Genomic DNA, 18,746 nt, shown 5'->3' with positions numbered 1-18,746 from the left:
ATGAACTGCGGCTGGGCTCATTTTTATATCTGCGGTCTTAATAAATAACAGTTTTTAAAAATTGTATTTAAAAGGTCACGATTCGATAAAATGTTTCAATTTAAACTACGTTTTTTTTGTGGCTATGCCATTGTTAAACCATGGAGTCTTGATTCGTAAAGACCAACACCTCATTGGTATTATGCCTTGAGAACTGTTATTTACATTATCAAGTTCTTCTTTAAAAATATAGACTACATTGTATCAAGCTTAAAATAACCACCATATTTTGTCTCCAATTCCTCTGCAGCCTACAAACTATCAAGGACACGTTGTTGTTTATATATCTCTCGGGGAAGGCAAAATGTTGCCACATGGTGACACAGTGTATCAAGAGGATTTTCAATTTCTGTTTCTCCGTCATAGTCGTGATTTCTTAACTATATATAGTGGTGAAGCTGCATTTACCAGTAAGCTATACTGTGTTGTCTTTGAAGTGTTTTTTTTTAATATTCTGACGTGCGCAAAGTAGGCAGAGGTTTAGAGAAAAAAAAATACTGGGAGAATCGCCAACCCTACTTTTAATTTCGATGATTAAATTGAAAGCTCATTTTGATTGAATTTAGATCTAGAATCAAAATCATGACCCCCTTGAAATTGTAGTGACTTGAAATGTTGCACCCCTCAAAGTAGTTGCGGCTTAGTAAATATCGCAATGTTTTTCATGTTAATGCACCCTTAAATCTAGAGTCCGTCCCAAAACTGCAAACTTAATGTTCATGTAAACATACAAGCTAATAAAAGATCTATGAGCTGTACAAACAGCCAGCACCAGCCTTGTCCAAGAAACCTAATCAGATGTGACTCAGTGCTACACATCTGCAGCTGGCCAGCCCACACTTCCACCAGTTAGGTCTTTTGAATGACAGCAGGGTCTGCAGGAAACACGTCAGTCAACTATGAACTAACCACCAGCCCACTTCCTATTGCCTGGTCCTGCACACACCAGGTACACAGCAGGAGAGAGAACGCGGAGAGGGAGAGGGAGAGAGAGACAGGGAGGACAGAGAGAGGTACACAAGCAGGAGGCTCATCACTAACATAATTCTCCAATTGTAGCTGATGTCCAAATAATGGTCGAGGCTCAAATAATAGCAAGTGTACTATAATGGCTCACATGGTATTTTCCATTTAATGTCCATTTCAACAGCTTTAACTCTATCAGTATGTCAGTGATGTTATATGCACAACTCTGCTGTTCGGACTTCTCCTTTTATTCTACATTCACAGATAAGCTGAGACAAGATGTTTGACAGCACCCTGTGGGATACATCATCAACCTGATCCATCTGCATTGATTTAGAGTTGTCTGAGACTTGTCAGGATTGGCAAAAGTGTATAGCATGGTTGTACCAGCATAGCATTCTGCCCAGAATCCTGTGATACCTGCTGGTATACAAGGTGCCAGTATAAACAGATGGGGCCTTGGAGAGAAAAATAAGTTCTCACCTCAGAAGATGGTGGAGACTGTCTAGGTGTCTGAGCAGCGTCTAACTCTATGACCATAACAAAAGCTACAACTGCCACTCAGATCCTTGGAAGAGGAATTCAAGGGGACGAGAACTACAGATGTGTTGCAGTATAGGGAGTCAATGGACCCAAAGCTGAAATCGAGTTGAGGACTGGTAGGAAATGGCAAGCAGTGGAAGCTGTTCAACAGGCAGAGACAAGGCAGAACCACAGCAAGTTAGTGAGAGTGGTAGCTCAAGGCAGAGATCTGTCCCCACTTCCTAGACTGCTACTGCCAAAATGAACAGAGAAAGCTGGAGCAGGGATGAGAGCAGCAAAAGCGGTAGAGAGGTGATACTCGATGGTTGCAATGGGGCAGCAGGGTATCGAAAGTGGGACAAAGCGCTGGAGAGGAAAGTGATACGGGACAACATCGGATCAGGGTTAGCAATGTAGGGCATGCTTTTCCTGTCAGAACTCCATGCCTGCTGTGCACCAAAGAGAGACTTGGAGAAGGGCGATGCTGTTGGCACCATGATCAAGTCCTGAAGAACATTGCAGATAACTTCAGCAGCAGAGTTGATTATAGCAACAGGTCCTGCGCCCCTGAAAAAATGGCCATCACCTTCCCTAGAGCTGGGTGCAGCCAGGACTCTCAGCTAGGACATCTGTAGGAATCTTGGTGTCTGCAAGAGACTCACCATATTAAGACCGGATATCATTCTCAAGTCCCAATCCTCCAGCCAAGTCCTCATGCTGAAGCCAACAGCCCCCTGGGAAGATCGCTTGGACAAGGACTTCGAGAAGAAGTTCACCTCTGGTTGGTGAATGCCGGCAATGTGGATGAGGGCAAGCTGCTTCGGCTTTGCAGTCCTTACCCAAAGCCTACAGTAGATTGGGCTTTGAGCGACAAATGACAACAGACAACACTATAGATGCGGCAGAATGAGCCTCGAGATCGCTGTGGCTCAATAGGAGATCCAGGGGGAAAATAGTTAGCCAGTCACAAACTTATATGTGATCAGCCTCAGCTGGATTGCCTGGAGGCGGGTGTATGATGTTGAAAGACCTGAAACACAAGATTAATTCAGGAACATCACAGAAGATGTGAAAATGTCAAAGTGGTAGTGATAATAAATAATTAGCGAATGCAAACAGTGTTGGGCTTAAAAAGAGAAAGTTGTGTGATGAGACTGATGTTGTACTGATGGAATTGATGCTGCGGATATGTGTATTATACTGAATGTAACAAGACAATGGGTAAACATGGTTTTCAATTTACATTATTCATGGTACAAGGGAAATAAAAGACATAGCGCTAAAATACGCTTGTTTCAAATCAGGGCCCGATTCCCTCTGCCGTGAACAAAGGCCACATTGCAATTTCAATAATAGAATTTCAATAGTGTTAGTTGGTTTCAGAAGTTGAGGGGCAATGAAGTCAGGTTCTTAACCCAAAACCTCCTGCAGAGCCTTGTCATACTTCATTGAACCTGTCCATTTCAGCTCCATCAGTGTGCATAGAGTGTGAGCACATAATATGGTGTGGATAAAAAAAAATTATTGAGAAAGAAAAAAAACTGAATGGGGGGGGGAAGCAAGGTCTATGGCCACTGATGGGATCAATATTTTTTCCGAGGCAGCGTGGACGGGGGCGGCCGGCCTACACTAGCCTTGGCATTTCACTGCAGTCACAATAATCCTCACTAACAGACCTTGAGATGATATCCAGTGGAACAAGACGGGGATGGAAACAGAGGTGGGATGAGAGGTGTGTGTATGTGTGTGGTGGATGGAGTAGTGTTAAATCTATAGATTATCAGTTCTACAAATAGATTTTTCTCCAGTTGGTTGACTGTATATAATAAACGTAATTTGACATGCAACAATTGATGCCTGCAGCACACACTGTACAGACAAACATAGTAGTGACAGTGCCAACACAAGCTGCTCTCAACCTGCTGCTGGAAGGCATGCTGTGGAGGCAGCTACTCTGAACTAACCTTTGAACATCGAACACAAATCTGTCAAAGTAGCACATGGCACAAACAAATGCCACAAACTGTTAAAGAGAGTGAATTACGACACCTGCCTTCGTGGTACATCTGGGAAGAGAATCAGCCTCCTGAATGGAAACCATGTCGGCTGCTGGAGACCAGGGTTACACTGTCAACTAAATCTATATTCAGCAGATGCTTAAAAACATCATTTTAGAATAACATTACATTATAAAATAACAACTTCCATCGTCTACCGCTTATCCGGGATCGTGTCGCGGGGGCAGCAGCTCCAGTAAGGAACCCCAATCTTCCCTTCTCCGGGCCACATCCTCCAGCTCCGACTGGGGGATCCTGAGGCGTTCTCAGGTCAGTGAGGAGATATAATCTCTCCACCGATTCCTGGGTCTTCCCCGGGGTCTCCTCCCAGCTGGACGTGCCTGGAACAACCTCCCTAGGGAGGCGCCCAGGTGGCATCCTTACTAGATGCCCGAACCACCTCAACTGGCTCCTTTCAACGTAAAGGAGCAGCGGCTCTACTCCGAGTCTCTCACGGATCTGTGAGAGAAAATATCAACATAGTAAAGATAAAAGCGATGAGGATAAATGCAAGAAACCAGGAAAGGATTAGGATCGATAGACAAGACACTTAAGATATAGAAGAGTCTACTTACTGAGGAGCCACAGTTTGTAAAGAGGGAGGTGGAAGGAGGGACTTGAAGAACAAGACTAAAAACATCTCAGGAAGAACCAAGCTGAGGCTGTATAAAACGCCTGGGGTGCCAGTCTTGCTATATAGGTATGAGAAATGGAAAGGGAGACAACAAAGCAGTCGATGTCTTCCTTAACAAATGTCTACCAGTGTTCACTTTGTTAACGGAAACTGGGACCAGATCAAAATGCAATATCGTTGACAAAGAAAGTACACTGTGTAGACTGAAAACTAACTCATTGTGTTGTTACACAATCAGTTAAGTTGACCTGTTAGGCTGTCCATGAGCGGTCCAGACCACAAGCAAGGAGGCAGAGGCAGGAGAACAAGCAAACCACAAACCAGCAGTCACAATTGACTACATTCATGCTTGAGGCCATCCTACTCTTTTTCAATTTCCCAAAGAGCAGCCTTATATAGCCTTAACAGTTAGGCTGTACCAAAACAAGGGGTGTTAACTGTTCTGTGTTTCCCACAGAACAGTTAGAGGCAAATTGAGAAATAATAAACATGAACTCTAAATATTCAACATAAATTCACTAATATAAACGATAATTATTATATAAAAAAACTATTATGTGGCTACAAAATGTACTACACTGTGGAACCTTCCCGGAACAATAAAAATGTGTTGTTTCCACAGGGACTCTTTTAGCTGCGGACCTTGGGAGTTGGAGACAGGAGAGAACAGGTAAGTGTCTTCCTTAAACAAATTAATACATGCGTCTGTGCATAATATGAACAACAAGAATATGGTTGTGAGCTACACAAACGTAACGGAGACTGAGACCAGACGGATCACGTTCGTTACCTGATCAAACAACTAAAACAAAATCTCTCAATTTACATTCAATGTCCTCCTCATCATGTCACTCGCAGCTAAACCACGTGTATGCCTGGTCTGAAGTCAGACTTCCTTTATAAATACCAGTTTGTTTGTTTTTGTGCGTACACATAGACTTAAATTATGTTTTGTTGAGGTGATTAGCCTATAATTGTTTTAATGATGTATTCAATATGGAAAAATACAACATAATCTGTAAGTAATTCTAAACTGTTCACTCTCTTTTTCTAGGCACTGTAGAACATCAAAATGTATTTGAATGAAATGTGTCCCGTGACTTCAACATGAGCTATCTATGCGTGTTGTTCTGTGGTCATGCACATGCATGTCAATGATCAGGATTTACACATTAGGCTTCCACAGGGACACTCTGCAGTGGCTCAGTGTCGAAATCCTGGTGTTAATTAAAGACTACTGACAGTGTTACGGTATTTTTGTCCAGTTCTACAATAAACGTGCAATTACAAAATGATAATATCAAAGGAGGATAAGACTATCATTGAACATCAACTATGAGATACATTCTCACTGTTTTAGTTCAACCTAACTGTCTGTAGCAGTACAGCACACTCTCAATGGTTTGATTTGGTATAGTTTGCTTAGTCATATCCTTTGAGACTTTTAGTGAGGCTTGTGCTTAAACAACAGGAGAGGTGAGTCACTTGATGTGCAGGGAAGAAGTTAGTTTACCAGGTTTATCAGTGACACCTGGTTTCCAAAAGAATTTAAATTAACCAGGCTGTTGGTCAGTGAGAGGTAGTTTCCATTATGAGGGGGTGGTGGGCTGAGGCATGGTCTGCTATTTCAGCCAGCAAATTGGATAATTAATGATGTGGATAATCTGCCTGTTCCTCTCAGATCTGACGGACACTGCGAGGCCGGGATCAGACAGACAAGCATGTATGCTGATATACTGGATTTCTTATTTCCTTGTGTGGGACGGTTAGAATTTTAGACTGAAAATTAGGACATTTGATCTGCTCCTCGCTTATTCACAGGACTTATGGACCAAGCTATGACTGGAGTTAAGGTTTTTAAGGATTCAACTTAAATTTAGGGTTTTAGAAATGTAAGGGCTTTAGAAATAAATGATGGTAAAAGCTTTTTATGTCATTTGTACAATGGGTTAGGGTTACACCTATTTCAAAACAGCCCAGAACCCTAGACATTCCGTCGATTTACCAAAAATGTGCATTTGTATTAATTAATGAGTGTTTTAGTTACTTTAACCATGGTTTGTTTACCATAACCACCGCTCAGATATTATGGAAAAACATAGTAGCGTATTCATATATATATTATATTATAAAACATCATGGAACGCAATCTTGTTTTTTTGCAGAAGCATCCAAGTTCATCGTTCTGTGGTTGAGTTGTTAAAAACCTGAGAAGGTTTCAAACTGATGATACCAACGTGTTTTCAATATGCTTGTAAAAAACTAAAAATGTTGGCAAAACAACGCTAAACAATATAAATGTATCTACTGAAGAACAGCTGTGAGAGAACACGACACACAGGATCCAGTGGTCTGTTTCAGAGGCTGTGCCTCACACATGCCAGGGTATAGGTTTGTTAGGACCCAAGAGACAACAAAGGTACTTTCCCCTGACATTTCTTTAACACCATATGAATACAATTGTCTTTTCTTTTCTTTTCTTTTTTACTGTTTTCTGAGAAGACATTGGTTTCAAAGAAGTGCAGCAGTATAAAGCAGATAATGATGAGAGTAAAATAACAACCTGCTTCTCCAGTCAGGCAGATCAGCCACTTGACTTACTTTATTTAGTCAACACAATCCCTAAGGCAGTGTCTTGCTAACATTACTACTGAACTTTGTTTGAATTAATCCTGAAGCTTTGTAAGAGAAGGCACTGATTCAGAGTGACCTGTGCTGTCTGGATCATCACCTGCCTGTCTGTAGAACTAGCAGGTGTTGGAGTCAGGATCCTGTTACATCTGTCTGCCTGCATGTTATCAAGTGTCTGAGTGTAAACATGGCCGACAAATCAAAGGCACCTTGAAACCACCAATACGAAGACCTCTGCTCTCAAGCCCATTTCAGTCCGTGTCTTTATGGATATTCTAACATCAAAAACTGGTTATATGCTGACACTTTAATATTTTTACCTCCCCAAGGAGGTCATGTCTTCTGCTTGGTTTGTCTGTCTGTCAGCAGGATTACAGAAAAACTACTGTTCCGATTTCTATGAAACTTAGTGGAAGGGTGAAGCATAGGGAAGAACAGATTATATATTGGAGCGGATCTGAATCACGAGGGAGACACACAAATGATATTTCACCTTCAATGCGAGGAAAAAGAAAGTGGTCCAAGCAAGGCACAAAATAAAGCACTGAAAAGATTTGTACTTGATTCAATGTTGAATGGAGCATTGCACTGGCTGAATGCAGACATACATCACACAGTAACCTGCACTAAACAGTCAAACTCCAGCAGGACTCCAGCAGAGAAGTGCCACGACACACACACTAACACATTCATGCAAAAGGACTGCCAATGTGCACAAAGTTGCAGTGGCATGTATGTTACTTAAGCAAAGTATTTTGTATCAATATCTATAATAATGATTTTGTAACCTCATAATGATGTAAGACAATCAGATGTATGTGTTTCTGGGCTAAAGGTCATCCAAAGAATATATCCTAGAGGGAGGATGGGGTATTGCATGTTCCTGAGGGAGGGGATGAGTACAAGAGAGCTGCACCTGTTTAGGAAAAGTATTAAGATGGTAAGATGTAACCGCCGCCAAGGTGATAAACACGTGCAAGGTCAGGGAGAGGCACACCACTGGATCTGAACAAACTGATGTCATCTACCAGTTTTCCTAGAAGTGTTCAGGAATGTGACATGTGACCTCTATGATTTATAGTTTCAACCACATATAAGCTCGGACACAAGCATTTGGAACCCAGTGCGTTTCTCCGGAGAACGTACTCAGAGTTTGTTATGTACTTACGTGTGTAATAAACTCCACTTGTATCTAACTTTGAACTTCTCCAATGATCTTCTTTTTGACTAAGTGTTACGCTAAAAGACTGAGTTAGACTAGAATTTCAACAGTTTAAGTAGTTTAAAGAAGTGTCTGTGGAGGAGATCCAATCCTTCATCTCTGGCCCGGAGGACAGAATTTCCCCACGACAAAGTACATTTCCCAAAATGTTAAACTTTTCCTTTAAAAGTCTATTCTGTGGGGTTGAAATAAGGTTCCTGCCATGTTCTTTAAGTTTTACTACGTTAAATGAACAACATTAAAGATATTTTTAATACAAAAATGAAAAACAGGAAACAGCTGTGACCATATCAGTTACCAATAATAGGTCAAATAAAATAAATAAATGTTTCCTATGTGTTACTATCTTAGCAGCCAAACATAGTTTACCTCCCAGAATGGCTAGTAAGACTAATACAATTATTAGGAATTATAAAATCAACCTTCAAAGAAAAAGAGCAGAGGTGGTAAAGCACGCAAAGCAAAGCCCACATACACCTACCAGATCATCTAGTAACTTCATTGATTACAAGTTGAGATGTGTCAGCTCTGTCTGACCCAGTTCAGGTGACAACCGATTCATCACATTGTGTGTTCGCCTCGCAGTGATCCTCAGAGCAGCACGATGATCTGAGTTTATACAGGCTGGTAAAGTAGAAGCAAGCAGCCAGTGTTCAGGTTCAGGTTCAGGTTAGCTCCACCACAAACATTATTCAAGAGAGCATATTAACTTTAGCTAACAGTTAGATATGGAGCTGCTGGTGTCATATCTTACTTTCAGTAGTCTGTGTCAATTACATCTGCCTGCTGCTCTCAGAGCGTACCACCTCCACCCACACTGTATTCACAGCCACATTTATCAACCTCTTTGTGTCAGGGATTCTGAGGAAATGCTTACCTCAATGTTGGACTAATAGCAACAGACCACACCCTGTCATACATGGGAATGGTGTTTCTGGGACAGCTGGAAGTCAAAGTCCAAATCTAGAGAAACCAAAGTCCCCAGTAAGCACATTGAACCATGTATACATAAACAGACATACCATGTTATCCATCCATTATGTGTAAGCGCTGATCCTTTACAGGCTCAGGGTACGCTGACATTGGGCGAGAGGAAAGCTACAATCACACTGTGTTATGCACATATAGTGCTCAATTATCGATGCATTGAATCTGAAATTAAATTAAGAATTGTACAAAGCAATGAGGATTACGTCCTTCAGTCTTCCTCTTTGTGTAACAAATGTAGCTTGTACACGTCACATACCAAATAAATAAAATATATCTGACCCGCGCTGTTTGGTCTCTGGATCCACTGACGATGAGTTCATCTTTAGAGTCCAGGCAGTTCACTTCCTGGTTATGACCTGATAACTCCACCGACATGTCCCTCCCCCTGCTGTGAACCAGGATCCTGCCATCACTGACAGACACAGGGCGGCAGTTATTTTTGGGGAAATAGTCTGATACCTTAGCTGGTTAAAAATCAAGAGGATGTCAGCCCTGCTCTTCTGTCGGCTCTGTTTGTGTACTGCTTCACCAAAACTACACTTACTCAACAAGTCCATGCACAGCAATAAACAATGTATGCTGTGCTACCTTTTATAAACGCCTGCTATGATGGAAGATATTTAGCGTATGATCAGCACATGGAAGCTTTTAGGTTTGTCGGGACAAATATGGTAATAAATAAGGAAAAATATGGTCAAAACTTGCCTAAATAATCCTAACTCAAGATCCACTAGCCTATTCCATGGTCACATGATGACAAGTGATACAACTCTATGAATGATGGATGACTACTACTCTCTAACTACTCTTCCCAAGGTCAAGAGGGAATCTGAGATTATTTAAATCAAATAGATTGATGACAATTGGCACAACGGTCTTTACTTATGAGTTCCCAACAAACAGCTTGTTAGGATGGTTTGGACTATTATTTATGGACTAATGAGCTAGCCTGAGCTAACACTTCCTATTGGTTTCTTCCGGTCTACCTCAGTTGTTTAGGGGAAGGTTAAATTAAATATCAGGCTAAACTATGATTTTGGAAAAAGTACCATTGATCTCTTTATTTCAACTTTTCATAGATGGAGTCTGAGTGTTTGTTGACAATGACAATAACAAAGGCCATATTCAGATGGAAAATAGCCCTGCCTGTGTGTTGCTTAAGGTACCGGTGCAAGTAACAGATCCATGAGCTTGAAGGATTATCAGACACAAAAACACTGTAGAGTGTTTAGCACTGACTCTAGGCTACTTATACTAATTACCCTGATCTGCTAATAAACTATTACTACTACTATCTAAACTAATTGTTGTTGCTGAAGATTACTTGTCATGTGCCACAAAACGTCCCCAATAAACAGGTATTTGTGTACTGTAGTGTTACAAACTGCTAATATCAAACCTTGATTAAAATCTCTATAGAAGTTATTCATTGTTACTTTAGTACTGTTACATAATAACTAATGCATGTTGTCTCTGTAAAATTAAGTAACATGGAAAGCAAATAGAGCATGAGGTACCTTCCACCACTGACCAGGTGAGAGTCTGTGAGAACAAAGCGACACACATCACCCTTGTGGCCCGAGTAGATTTCAAATGGGTTACGCTGGAGCCTCCCGGAGTCTTGGCGCAGATGGTACGCCCCAATATCAGCAGCCTGAGACAGAAACAGCACGTCCCCATCCAGCTGCAACCATGGCAACAGTCTGGAGACAAGATACGTGATTTAAGAGAAATGTAAGTGAAATGATGAGAGTAAAGCTAACATGACTGAAAAGCCATGGTAGAATCTAGTGAGAGAAGAAGATCACATAATGATTGTTAAAGGAATAGTTCATCATTTGAGGACACGCTTATACCTTTCTATGTGAGCGTTAGAGAAGAAGATAGATATCAATTATGTGTGTTAAGTATGGAGCCAGAGTTAGGACATGGCATGACATGGCCATGACATTAGCCTGGCTAATCCCAGAGGATTTATCCCACTGACAGACACATCATGTACAGCATGAGAGCTCTGAATTCTCATTTTATACATATTCCATTACTCATGTGCGACACTACGTATTGTGTAGGTTAGTGTTTTCAACCTCTTCGAGTCGGCTAGTTCTTTGAAATGAGTATGGCTAAACTAGGGGGTGCATGTGTAGGTGCAGGGCTGTCCATGGTACTGAAACGGAGTGGAGATGGATATACAGACAGAAGCTGTCAAGTCAAAGTTTCTTTCTTAGCCTGCTTGCTTTTCGTGGTTGTAAATAGAACTTTTAACCAGCAAACTACAGACAGATAGGGAAATAACAGGATTAATAAATGTAAATAAATAAAGCTTTGTGTGTGATGAGTTTGTTTAGTGGATTTACAGGCGTTGTGGATGTTGGATGCATTCCGTGACTTTTTCTCTCATGCTGACTCGCCGGTGATCCCCGACATGCACACTTTGACTTCACAAACACACTCAATAAATAATAATAAAATAAAATAACAATAATCATTTTTTAAGGCAAATTAAATCACTGGTACAGGTGAAGTAATAGTAAAGTATAAGTAATACGTAAAAATCATCATAATCATTACTTATTAATAAGTAAGGAGACATCCAGTTGACACACAGCACAGGTAACACCTTAACGAAACCATAACAATTATTATATTCAACCGCCGTTGATGAGAGAAGACAGCAGACTGTGAGTGAGCTGAGGGGGTTTTTACTTGCACTTTATTGGCTGTTAAAAATGTGCACTAGCTCAAGAAAAATATTGTTTTCATTAATGTAAAAAAGTCTTAAATCAGTGTTAATGTTTACTACAGTCAATCTGCTTTTCTCTGCTACGAGCCAAGAAAATAAAAGTTGAAGTTTTAATTTTATAGGCTTGATCTTTTAATACAAATCTAATGCATTTTATGCTTGTTGTGTCACGTTTCCTCTGCATTTACAAAAATAGTATCGAGTGTTGATATTTTTCAAGGTATTGTATCGAAGTTCGAAATTCCAGTATTGTGACAATACTAAGATGTAATGTAAAAACCTTTACCCAGTCTAACATAAGTTATCTTATTTATTTGTATTTTATTCTCCACAACCATCTGACAACCCTCAGAAATGATCTTGCACCCCCTTGGAGGTCAGGACCCCCAGGTTGAGAACCACTGGTCACAGTGATATGGAGTTTTAAAAAAAGCCTATAAAAAATGTATAGGAAATATGCTCAATAACTCACTTTGTTTTCCATTTGAGAGGAATTGTCTTTTTGCAGAGCCCATCATACCAGTTATGAGCAATCTTCACTCTCTCCTTCAGCTGGATGTTAGGATATCTGCAGTGACATGAAGTAAGAGATTGTTTATCACATGAAAAGAAACTACATATTCATGTGACTTTATCAGTCATTTCTGGTCTGAAGGTGGACATATATACATCTATGAGATTTCTGCCATAAAATACAATACAATGGAGGTGAATGGAATTCAATTTGTGGTGCTCACAGTATTGAAAAATGACATTAAAACAATTGCACAGCAACATGTCTTACAACAGCTTTTTTGTTTGGATCAAGAGCAGACACATCTTATGGACATGAAACATGAAATTACCTGTGCATCAGACAGAATCTTTGAGGCAGCGGTATGAATTCAAGGCTGTTTGAGGATGAAAAGCCTCATCACTCTCTAAAGGACCTGTCACATGTCATGAGGATTTACTTCTGTTCAATTTGGAAGACATGAGGCAGAAGCTGTTCTGACACTGCAATTCTTGTCTGTGTGCTCATCCAGAACAGCAGCATATGCATTCACATGTGGTGAGCGAGCCCATGTCCAAGAGGAGGACAGAGAGCACTGTGAGGATCTACAGTATGCAAGTTTTCCTCTCTGCTACAAAGGTTACCGTATTCCTTTGAGAATTTCAACCCATTTTACCCAGAACTCCAGGTCCCGGAAAGCCAAAAGGTTTATTATGGGTCTATTGGTGGAAACAAATGCATTTTCACTAAAACCTTACTTCTACATAAACAGTCTCACACTTGCACCTCCGAGCAAGTACTGTTTAAGTGGAATTTCTTTAAATAGTAAGGTTTTATTAAAGTCATGCGTTTCTGAAGGTAACACGGGGGGAGTAACTGATAAATGATCATTTTGGGGGTAAAGTGTTCCTTTAATTAAGGTGCTAAATGCTAAAAAATATTAACAATTAAATATCAACTCACAACTACTGTTCAAATCTGGTCTATGAAGTAATTCCTGATCAAAATAAAATGAGGAACAGAGACTGGTACACAACATATTCAGAGTGCCTGCAGTCAGGGAGGTCGGAGCACACTGCTGTGTGAAGGCACTGGTGTGTGAGAGTGTAGTGTGTCCTGCTGCTGTACACAGGCAGTCACGTGTCTAACGGCCAAAATACTGTCCCTGCACCATTACACAGCTCAGGCTAATGCTAAGCTACACATAAACATCAGGTCTGTCATCAGAGTGCGACGGTTATCTTACATGTCCGTCCCATTCCTAGTAATTCCAGTGTTTAAACAGTCTATGGCAATCTTCCTCCACACAGCGTCCCGGCTTACAAAGCAGTTAATAGTTTTACAAACTTCAGAAAGGCGACTGAGAGATGTGTAGTCCAAATAAGACAAGATATGATAGAGAACATCTTCCGGCAGCTGGGACAGCAGCATGCTGAGCAGGCACACAGTGTCGGCCCGGGAACTCGTGGCTGCTGTTCTGTAAAAACGTGTTGAACACAGTAAACTAAAGGTGTGATCTTTGAGCAGCAGGACAGAGGAAACAGGAAGCCAGCCCTGACAGCTGATGACGAATACCCTACGTGACTGGACGTGATGACGTATGGTGTTGGATTCTCTCTGCAATTCCCGTACTTTTTCGTTTTACTTTTAATATGAACTGCAGCTGCCCTTACATACCGTATTCTTCTTCTTGTGTGGTTTTGTGGCATGTTGCAACCGTTTCTTATGACGTGCATACCGCCACCTACGGTACTGGAGTGTGTAGCATTGGATGTCATCAGAATCAGAATCAGAAATCCTTTATTTGTCCCAGGACTGGGAAATTTACATTGTTACAGCAAAGAGCAAGATAGTAAAGTGGGTTACTTTACATCATTAAATAAATATAGGTAAATAAAGTAATCATTAAATTATATTAATTAATTAAAGAAAACGAAACAAACAAACAAACAAAACAACACAAACAATCTCTATTTTCTATTATATACTCATATTCTATACTATATACTAATTACTTATATTCCACATTTATCCTGCAGCCCATCTCCTGTTGTTCCAAGAACACCTGCAAGGTCCCACTTCCTTCCTGTTTTACCAATCTTTAGTCTTATCCATTCTTCTCTGTACTTTCACAGTGCATGAGCATACGTTTTGCATCCCCTGTAACTTAACATACATGTGATATCATTTTCCCTAGCAGAAACTATGTTTTATTTAATCCTGTACGGTCAACCTTAGTTTAGTTAAAACTGTCTCCTCCTTTCTGTTTCCTGTAAACTACCCTGGGCATTATTGGTTTTCTGCACGCTGTAATAGTTCCTTCTTTTGTTATCCTTGTCCCACCTGTCCTGCCATTTCTTTATTATTTATTTCTTGAGCATCACCTTAGCTTCTCCTTGTTTCCTTTTATGCCTACACGAGCAGGTATCCAGCATAATCATAATTCCACCCCTGTACTATTAAATTATATTAAACCTTGCATGATTCCTAACATTTAACCTCCCCTGTTGGTTTTCATAGTTTGTATACTGCTCTTAGCTCCTCCACGCACTGTAGATGAACTCATCTCTTCTGTGATAGCATATATCATCTTTGGATCCATCTATATATAAATAACTATAATGTTTGCTTCTTAAATAATTTTCAACTTCTCCCTATGCTATCTGTAATTCCATTAAGTTTATGTCTTTTTCAGGTCTCGAGAGTAGTAGTGGGGGCATTTAGCCTTTTTTACCCAGACAAAGCGATTAGCTGTATTCCCAGCATTCCTGAAATGCACTCCTAGGTTTTCATTAAGCTAACAATAATGATAATAATAACTATTCATATAACACTTTAAATGGCACTTTTAGCACTAACAATAAAACCATATAATGAAACAATAAAACATGCTAAAACAATGACATAAGAACAGAGCAAGTAGAACACATAACAAAATATTAAGATGGTCAAAGAATTAAGAACATTAAGACAAAAACAATAAAAAAAATTAAAAGATTGACATTTCAACAATGTCACTCAGAAGATTACCAATGCCTATCATGGTTATGGTGGTCAGTTGATCAGGCATTGTGGTGTATAATTGGTAGTTATGCAACTCCTAGGTCGCATTCAACACAATTACTGCAAGGCTGAGAGAACAGAGAGCTGAGTGCGAGAGCAGATCCTCCAATGGACCTGCTGAGTACTACAACCAGTTACTCAGCTGGACCAACACAGTCCGGTTTGCAGCTCATCATAAGCCAGGTTTCATATACTTGAATTCTTATGTCTGCTGATATTTTATATTTTTCTTTTTGTTATTAAATCCCATGTGCAGATCCAAACCAACAGTCTAACAAGTATAGTGTGTGTATCACAGCATAGAGCTGAGAGCCAGTGACAGGGTTGTTGACCTTGGAAACTGGGAAAGGGCCAATGAATCGAGGCGGCAGTTTACGGGATTCCACTTTCAATGGAAGTGATCTTTTGCCCCATGCGGTAGCGAGGGGCTGGGGTGCATCCAGCTGGGGCAGATGTGTTAAGCAGGACTGAACGGGACTTCAACCATGAACTACGCCAATGTCGAACACCATGGGCCACAAGAACCGCTGTTTCAGACACCCCAGAGTATGGCGAGGCTGTACAGATACACTTCAGGTTCTTGTGGTAAGTCAAGAAAGGAAAGTGTTTCTTATCCCCCTCCAACCAATGTCTCCACTCATCAAATGCCAACTTAACCCACCAGAATATCTCGACTGCCAATGTTGTAATTCCGCTCCACTGGAATTCAAGGGTAAAACAAGGAGGCTGCAGCTCTGGAGGCCGGGCAGGAGGCCGGGCAGGAGGCCGGGCAGGAGGCCGGGCAGGAGGCCGGGCAGGAGGCCAGGCAGGAGGCCAGGCAGGAGGCCAGGCAGGAGGCTGGGCAGGAGGCCAACGAAGCGGGTGGGGCCACTGAGGAGGCCGGCGGAGGCGCTCGGGAGGTTGGTGGAGAGGCCGGGCTGGAGGCGGACCGAGCCGCTCAGGAGGCCGGTGGAGAGGCCGGGCTGGATGCGGGTGGAGCCGCTCAGGAAGCCGGGTTGGAGGCGGGCGGAGCCGCTCAGGTAGCCGGTTTGGAGGCGGACGGAGCCTCTCTGGAAGCCGGGCTGGAGGATGCACTGGGGTAGGGGTCTCGAGAGGAGTGGGGAGCACTGGGGTCTCGAGGGGCGAGGGGAGCACTGGGGTCTCGGTGGGGCAAAGGGATCACTGGGGTCTCGGGGGCGAAGGATCACTGGGGTCTCTGGAGGCGAAGGGAGCGCAGGGGCTGGGGTCTCGAGAGGCGAAGGTAGCGCTGGGGCTGGGGTCTCGAGAGACGAAGGGAGCGCTGGGGCTGGGGGGTCTCAAGAGGCGGCATGGGAACAGCTGGGGTCTCGAGAAGCAGCTGGGCGACAGCTGGGGTCTCGAGAGGCAGCAGGGGCAGAGCTGGGGTCTCGAGAGGCAGCAGGGGCAGAGTTGGAGTCTCGAGAGGCACTAGGGGAGAGCTGGGGTCTCAAGACGCAGAAGGGGGACAGCTGTGGTCTCGAGACGCACAGGGACTGGGGTCTTGAGATACAGGGGGAGCACTGGGACTGGGGTCTCGAGACGCAGGGGGAGCACTGGGGCTGGGGTCTCAATACGCAGGGGGAGCACAGGGACTGGGGTCTCGAGACGCAGGAGGAAAACTGGAGTCTTTTGCAGCCCGGCAGCAGGAACGGGAGTCTGTCGCGGCTCGGCAGCAGGAATGGGGGTTTGTCCTCTGCACACTCCGAGGACCTCCGAGGACCTCCTAGGGCCAGGCGCCCTGCTAACCAAACACACTGCAATACTTTGGCTACTTGGACTATGGAGATGTTGTTTATATGAATGCATCATCTCAGTGTCTCAGCTCTCTGGATACCGTCTACCACGGGGCACTGAGATTCATAACAAACCTCAAAACCCTGACGCACCACTGCATCTTATATGCTCGTGTTGGATGGTCTTCCCTGACCACCCTTGGACTGAAACACTGGCACATCCTTATTTATAAAACTATTCTTGGTGCTCTTCCACAATACCTAAGGATCTACATTAGTCGGAAATATAGTGGATCATATCAGCTTCGCTCCGAGGACTTGTTTCTTTTAACTGTTCCAAAAGTCCGTACAAAACTTGGGAAAAGGCCTTTAAGTTACGCTGCTCCGGCTGCCTGGAACCAGCTGCAGAATGAGCTGAAACTCAGAGAGCTGGTCTCTCTGAACAGACTTAAAGCAACTCTTAAAGACATTGAAGCAGACCACTGTGTCTGTCTGTAAATGTTTTAATTAATGTTGTGATTGTGACAGTTTTTCTTTTGTCTGTAACTATGCTGCTGCCTATCTTGGCCAGGACGCTCTTGAAAAAGAGATTTTTAATCTCAATGAGACCTATCTCGGTAAAATAAAGGTTATAAATAAATAAATAAATACTATAGCTATCCATTTAAATGTATCCTTACCTCAGACCTTAGCTTGTGACGTACAGCGGGAGCCTTTCAGAATCCTGGGACGGCGTTAGTCTCGAGCCCTGGGGGCCAAGATGCGTGACAGAAGCGTCAGCCTCGATGACAAATCGCATTTTTGGGGCAGCAACAAAACTGTCGTTACGGAAGATTTGTCTGTAGAAGTTAGAAAGCTGCTGAAAATTGATTTTAATTCAAAATATTCAGGGGGCACCCTGGAAAGGTCTGGAAACTCAGGAGATGAAGTAGAAAAATGACGCAGGAGATAGGGCAGGTAGAATGATAGAAATGAATCCAACCCAGAATAATCCCAGTGGAGCAGTCTATGTGAGGGTTTAAGAAGCCATGGGTGACCAGAAACTGCGGGTGACTGTGGTGAGTTTATCAGATGAATGTTAAATGTTCTAACTGTTCTGCAAACAGGGACAATTACTTGTTAAGAAGTCCAGGAAAATGTAATCAATCAGCGAGGGCAGACTCAGCAGGCAAGGGGCGCCGGAAACAGGCTGTGGTCAGGAACAGGCAGGCGAGAAGCAGGAAGGATGGCTGGAACACTAAGACTGGGTTGTACATTAGACGATCTGGCAGAAAGAGGGCTGGTATACATGCAGGAGAGCTAATGATGGAATGTGGAACAGGTGTGCTGGTGACCGAGGGCCACTACAGGGCAGGTGGGGAATAGCAGCTATCTGAACAAGAATAACAGAAAAACACAATGATTAAACAGAGGTAGGCATTTGTAGAAAAAGATTTTAAGAATTATTTCACCCAAATTAAAATATTGCTTTGTTTATTGAGCGTGAAAAATACAAAAATATTACTTTTTTTTTTTTTTACTCATAAGCTTTTTACAGGACAAAAATTAGTTAGTTTCATTATTTCCACTAAAGATGTTTTTCAGTGAATCCTTTCAACAGACAATGATACTAGATTTTACTGATCAAAATTTCTTTCCTGGCTCACATATGAATCA

General features: G+C 42.2%; 1 protein-coding gene and 1 long non-coding RNA gene across 2 annotated transcripts in view; both read right to left on the bottom strand.

Moving 5' to 3' along the window:
- Positions 1 to 13,930, bottom strand: part of fbxw4 (F-box and WD repeat domain containing 4) — a 30,388-nt gene extending 16,458 nt beyond the window's left edge. The window contains 7 exon segments of the mRNA XM_029449804.1: positions 1,921 to 1,965; positions 2,082 to 2,086; positions 8,949 to 9,034; positions 9,341 to 9,473; positions 10,579 to 10,764; positions 12,277 to 12,372; positions 13,544 to 13,930. Coding sequence (XP_029305664.1) covers positions 1,921 to 1,965; positions 2,082 to 2,086; positions 8,949 to 9,034; positions 9,341 to 9,473; positions 10,579 to 10,764; positions 12,277 to 12,372; positions 13,544 to 13,728 — 736 coding nt within the window. The 5' untranslated portion in view covers positions 13,729 to 13,930.
- Positions 2,196 to 3,752, bottom strand: LOC115019996 (uncharacterized). The gene is made up of 3 exons (XR_003833520.1): positions 3,743 to 3,752; positions 3,577 to 3,636; positions 2,196 to 2,557 (listed from the first exon to the last, which is right to left on the bottom strand). It is a non-coding gene; the product is annotated as an uncharacterized LOC115019996 (long non-coding RNA).
- Positions 13,931 to 18,746: the final 4,816 nt, after the last annotated feature.

This window comes from Cottoperca gobio, chromosome 15 (assembly GCF_900634415.1).
Source record: "Cottoperca gobio chromosome 15, fCotGob3.1, whole genome shotgun sequence".
NCBI lineage: Eukaryota > Metazoa > Chordata > Actinopteri > Perciformes > Bovichtidae > Cottoperca > Cottoperca gobio.
This window is presented reverse-complemented; position numbering and strand designations above follow the sequence as displayed.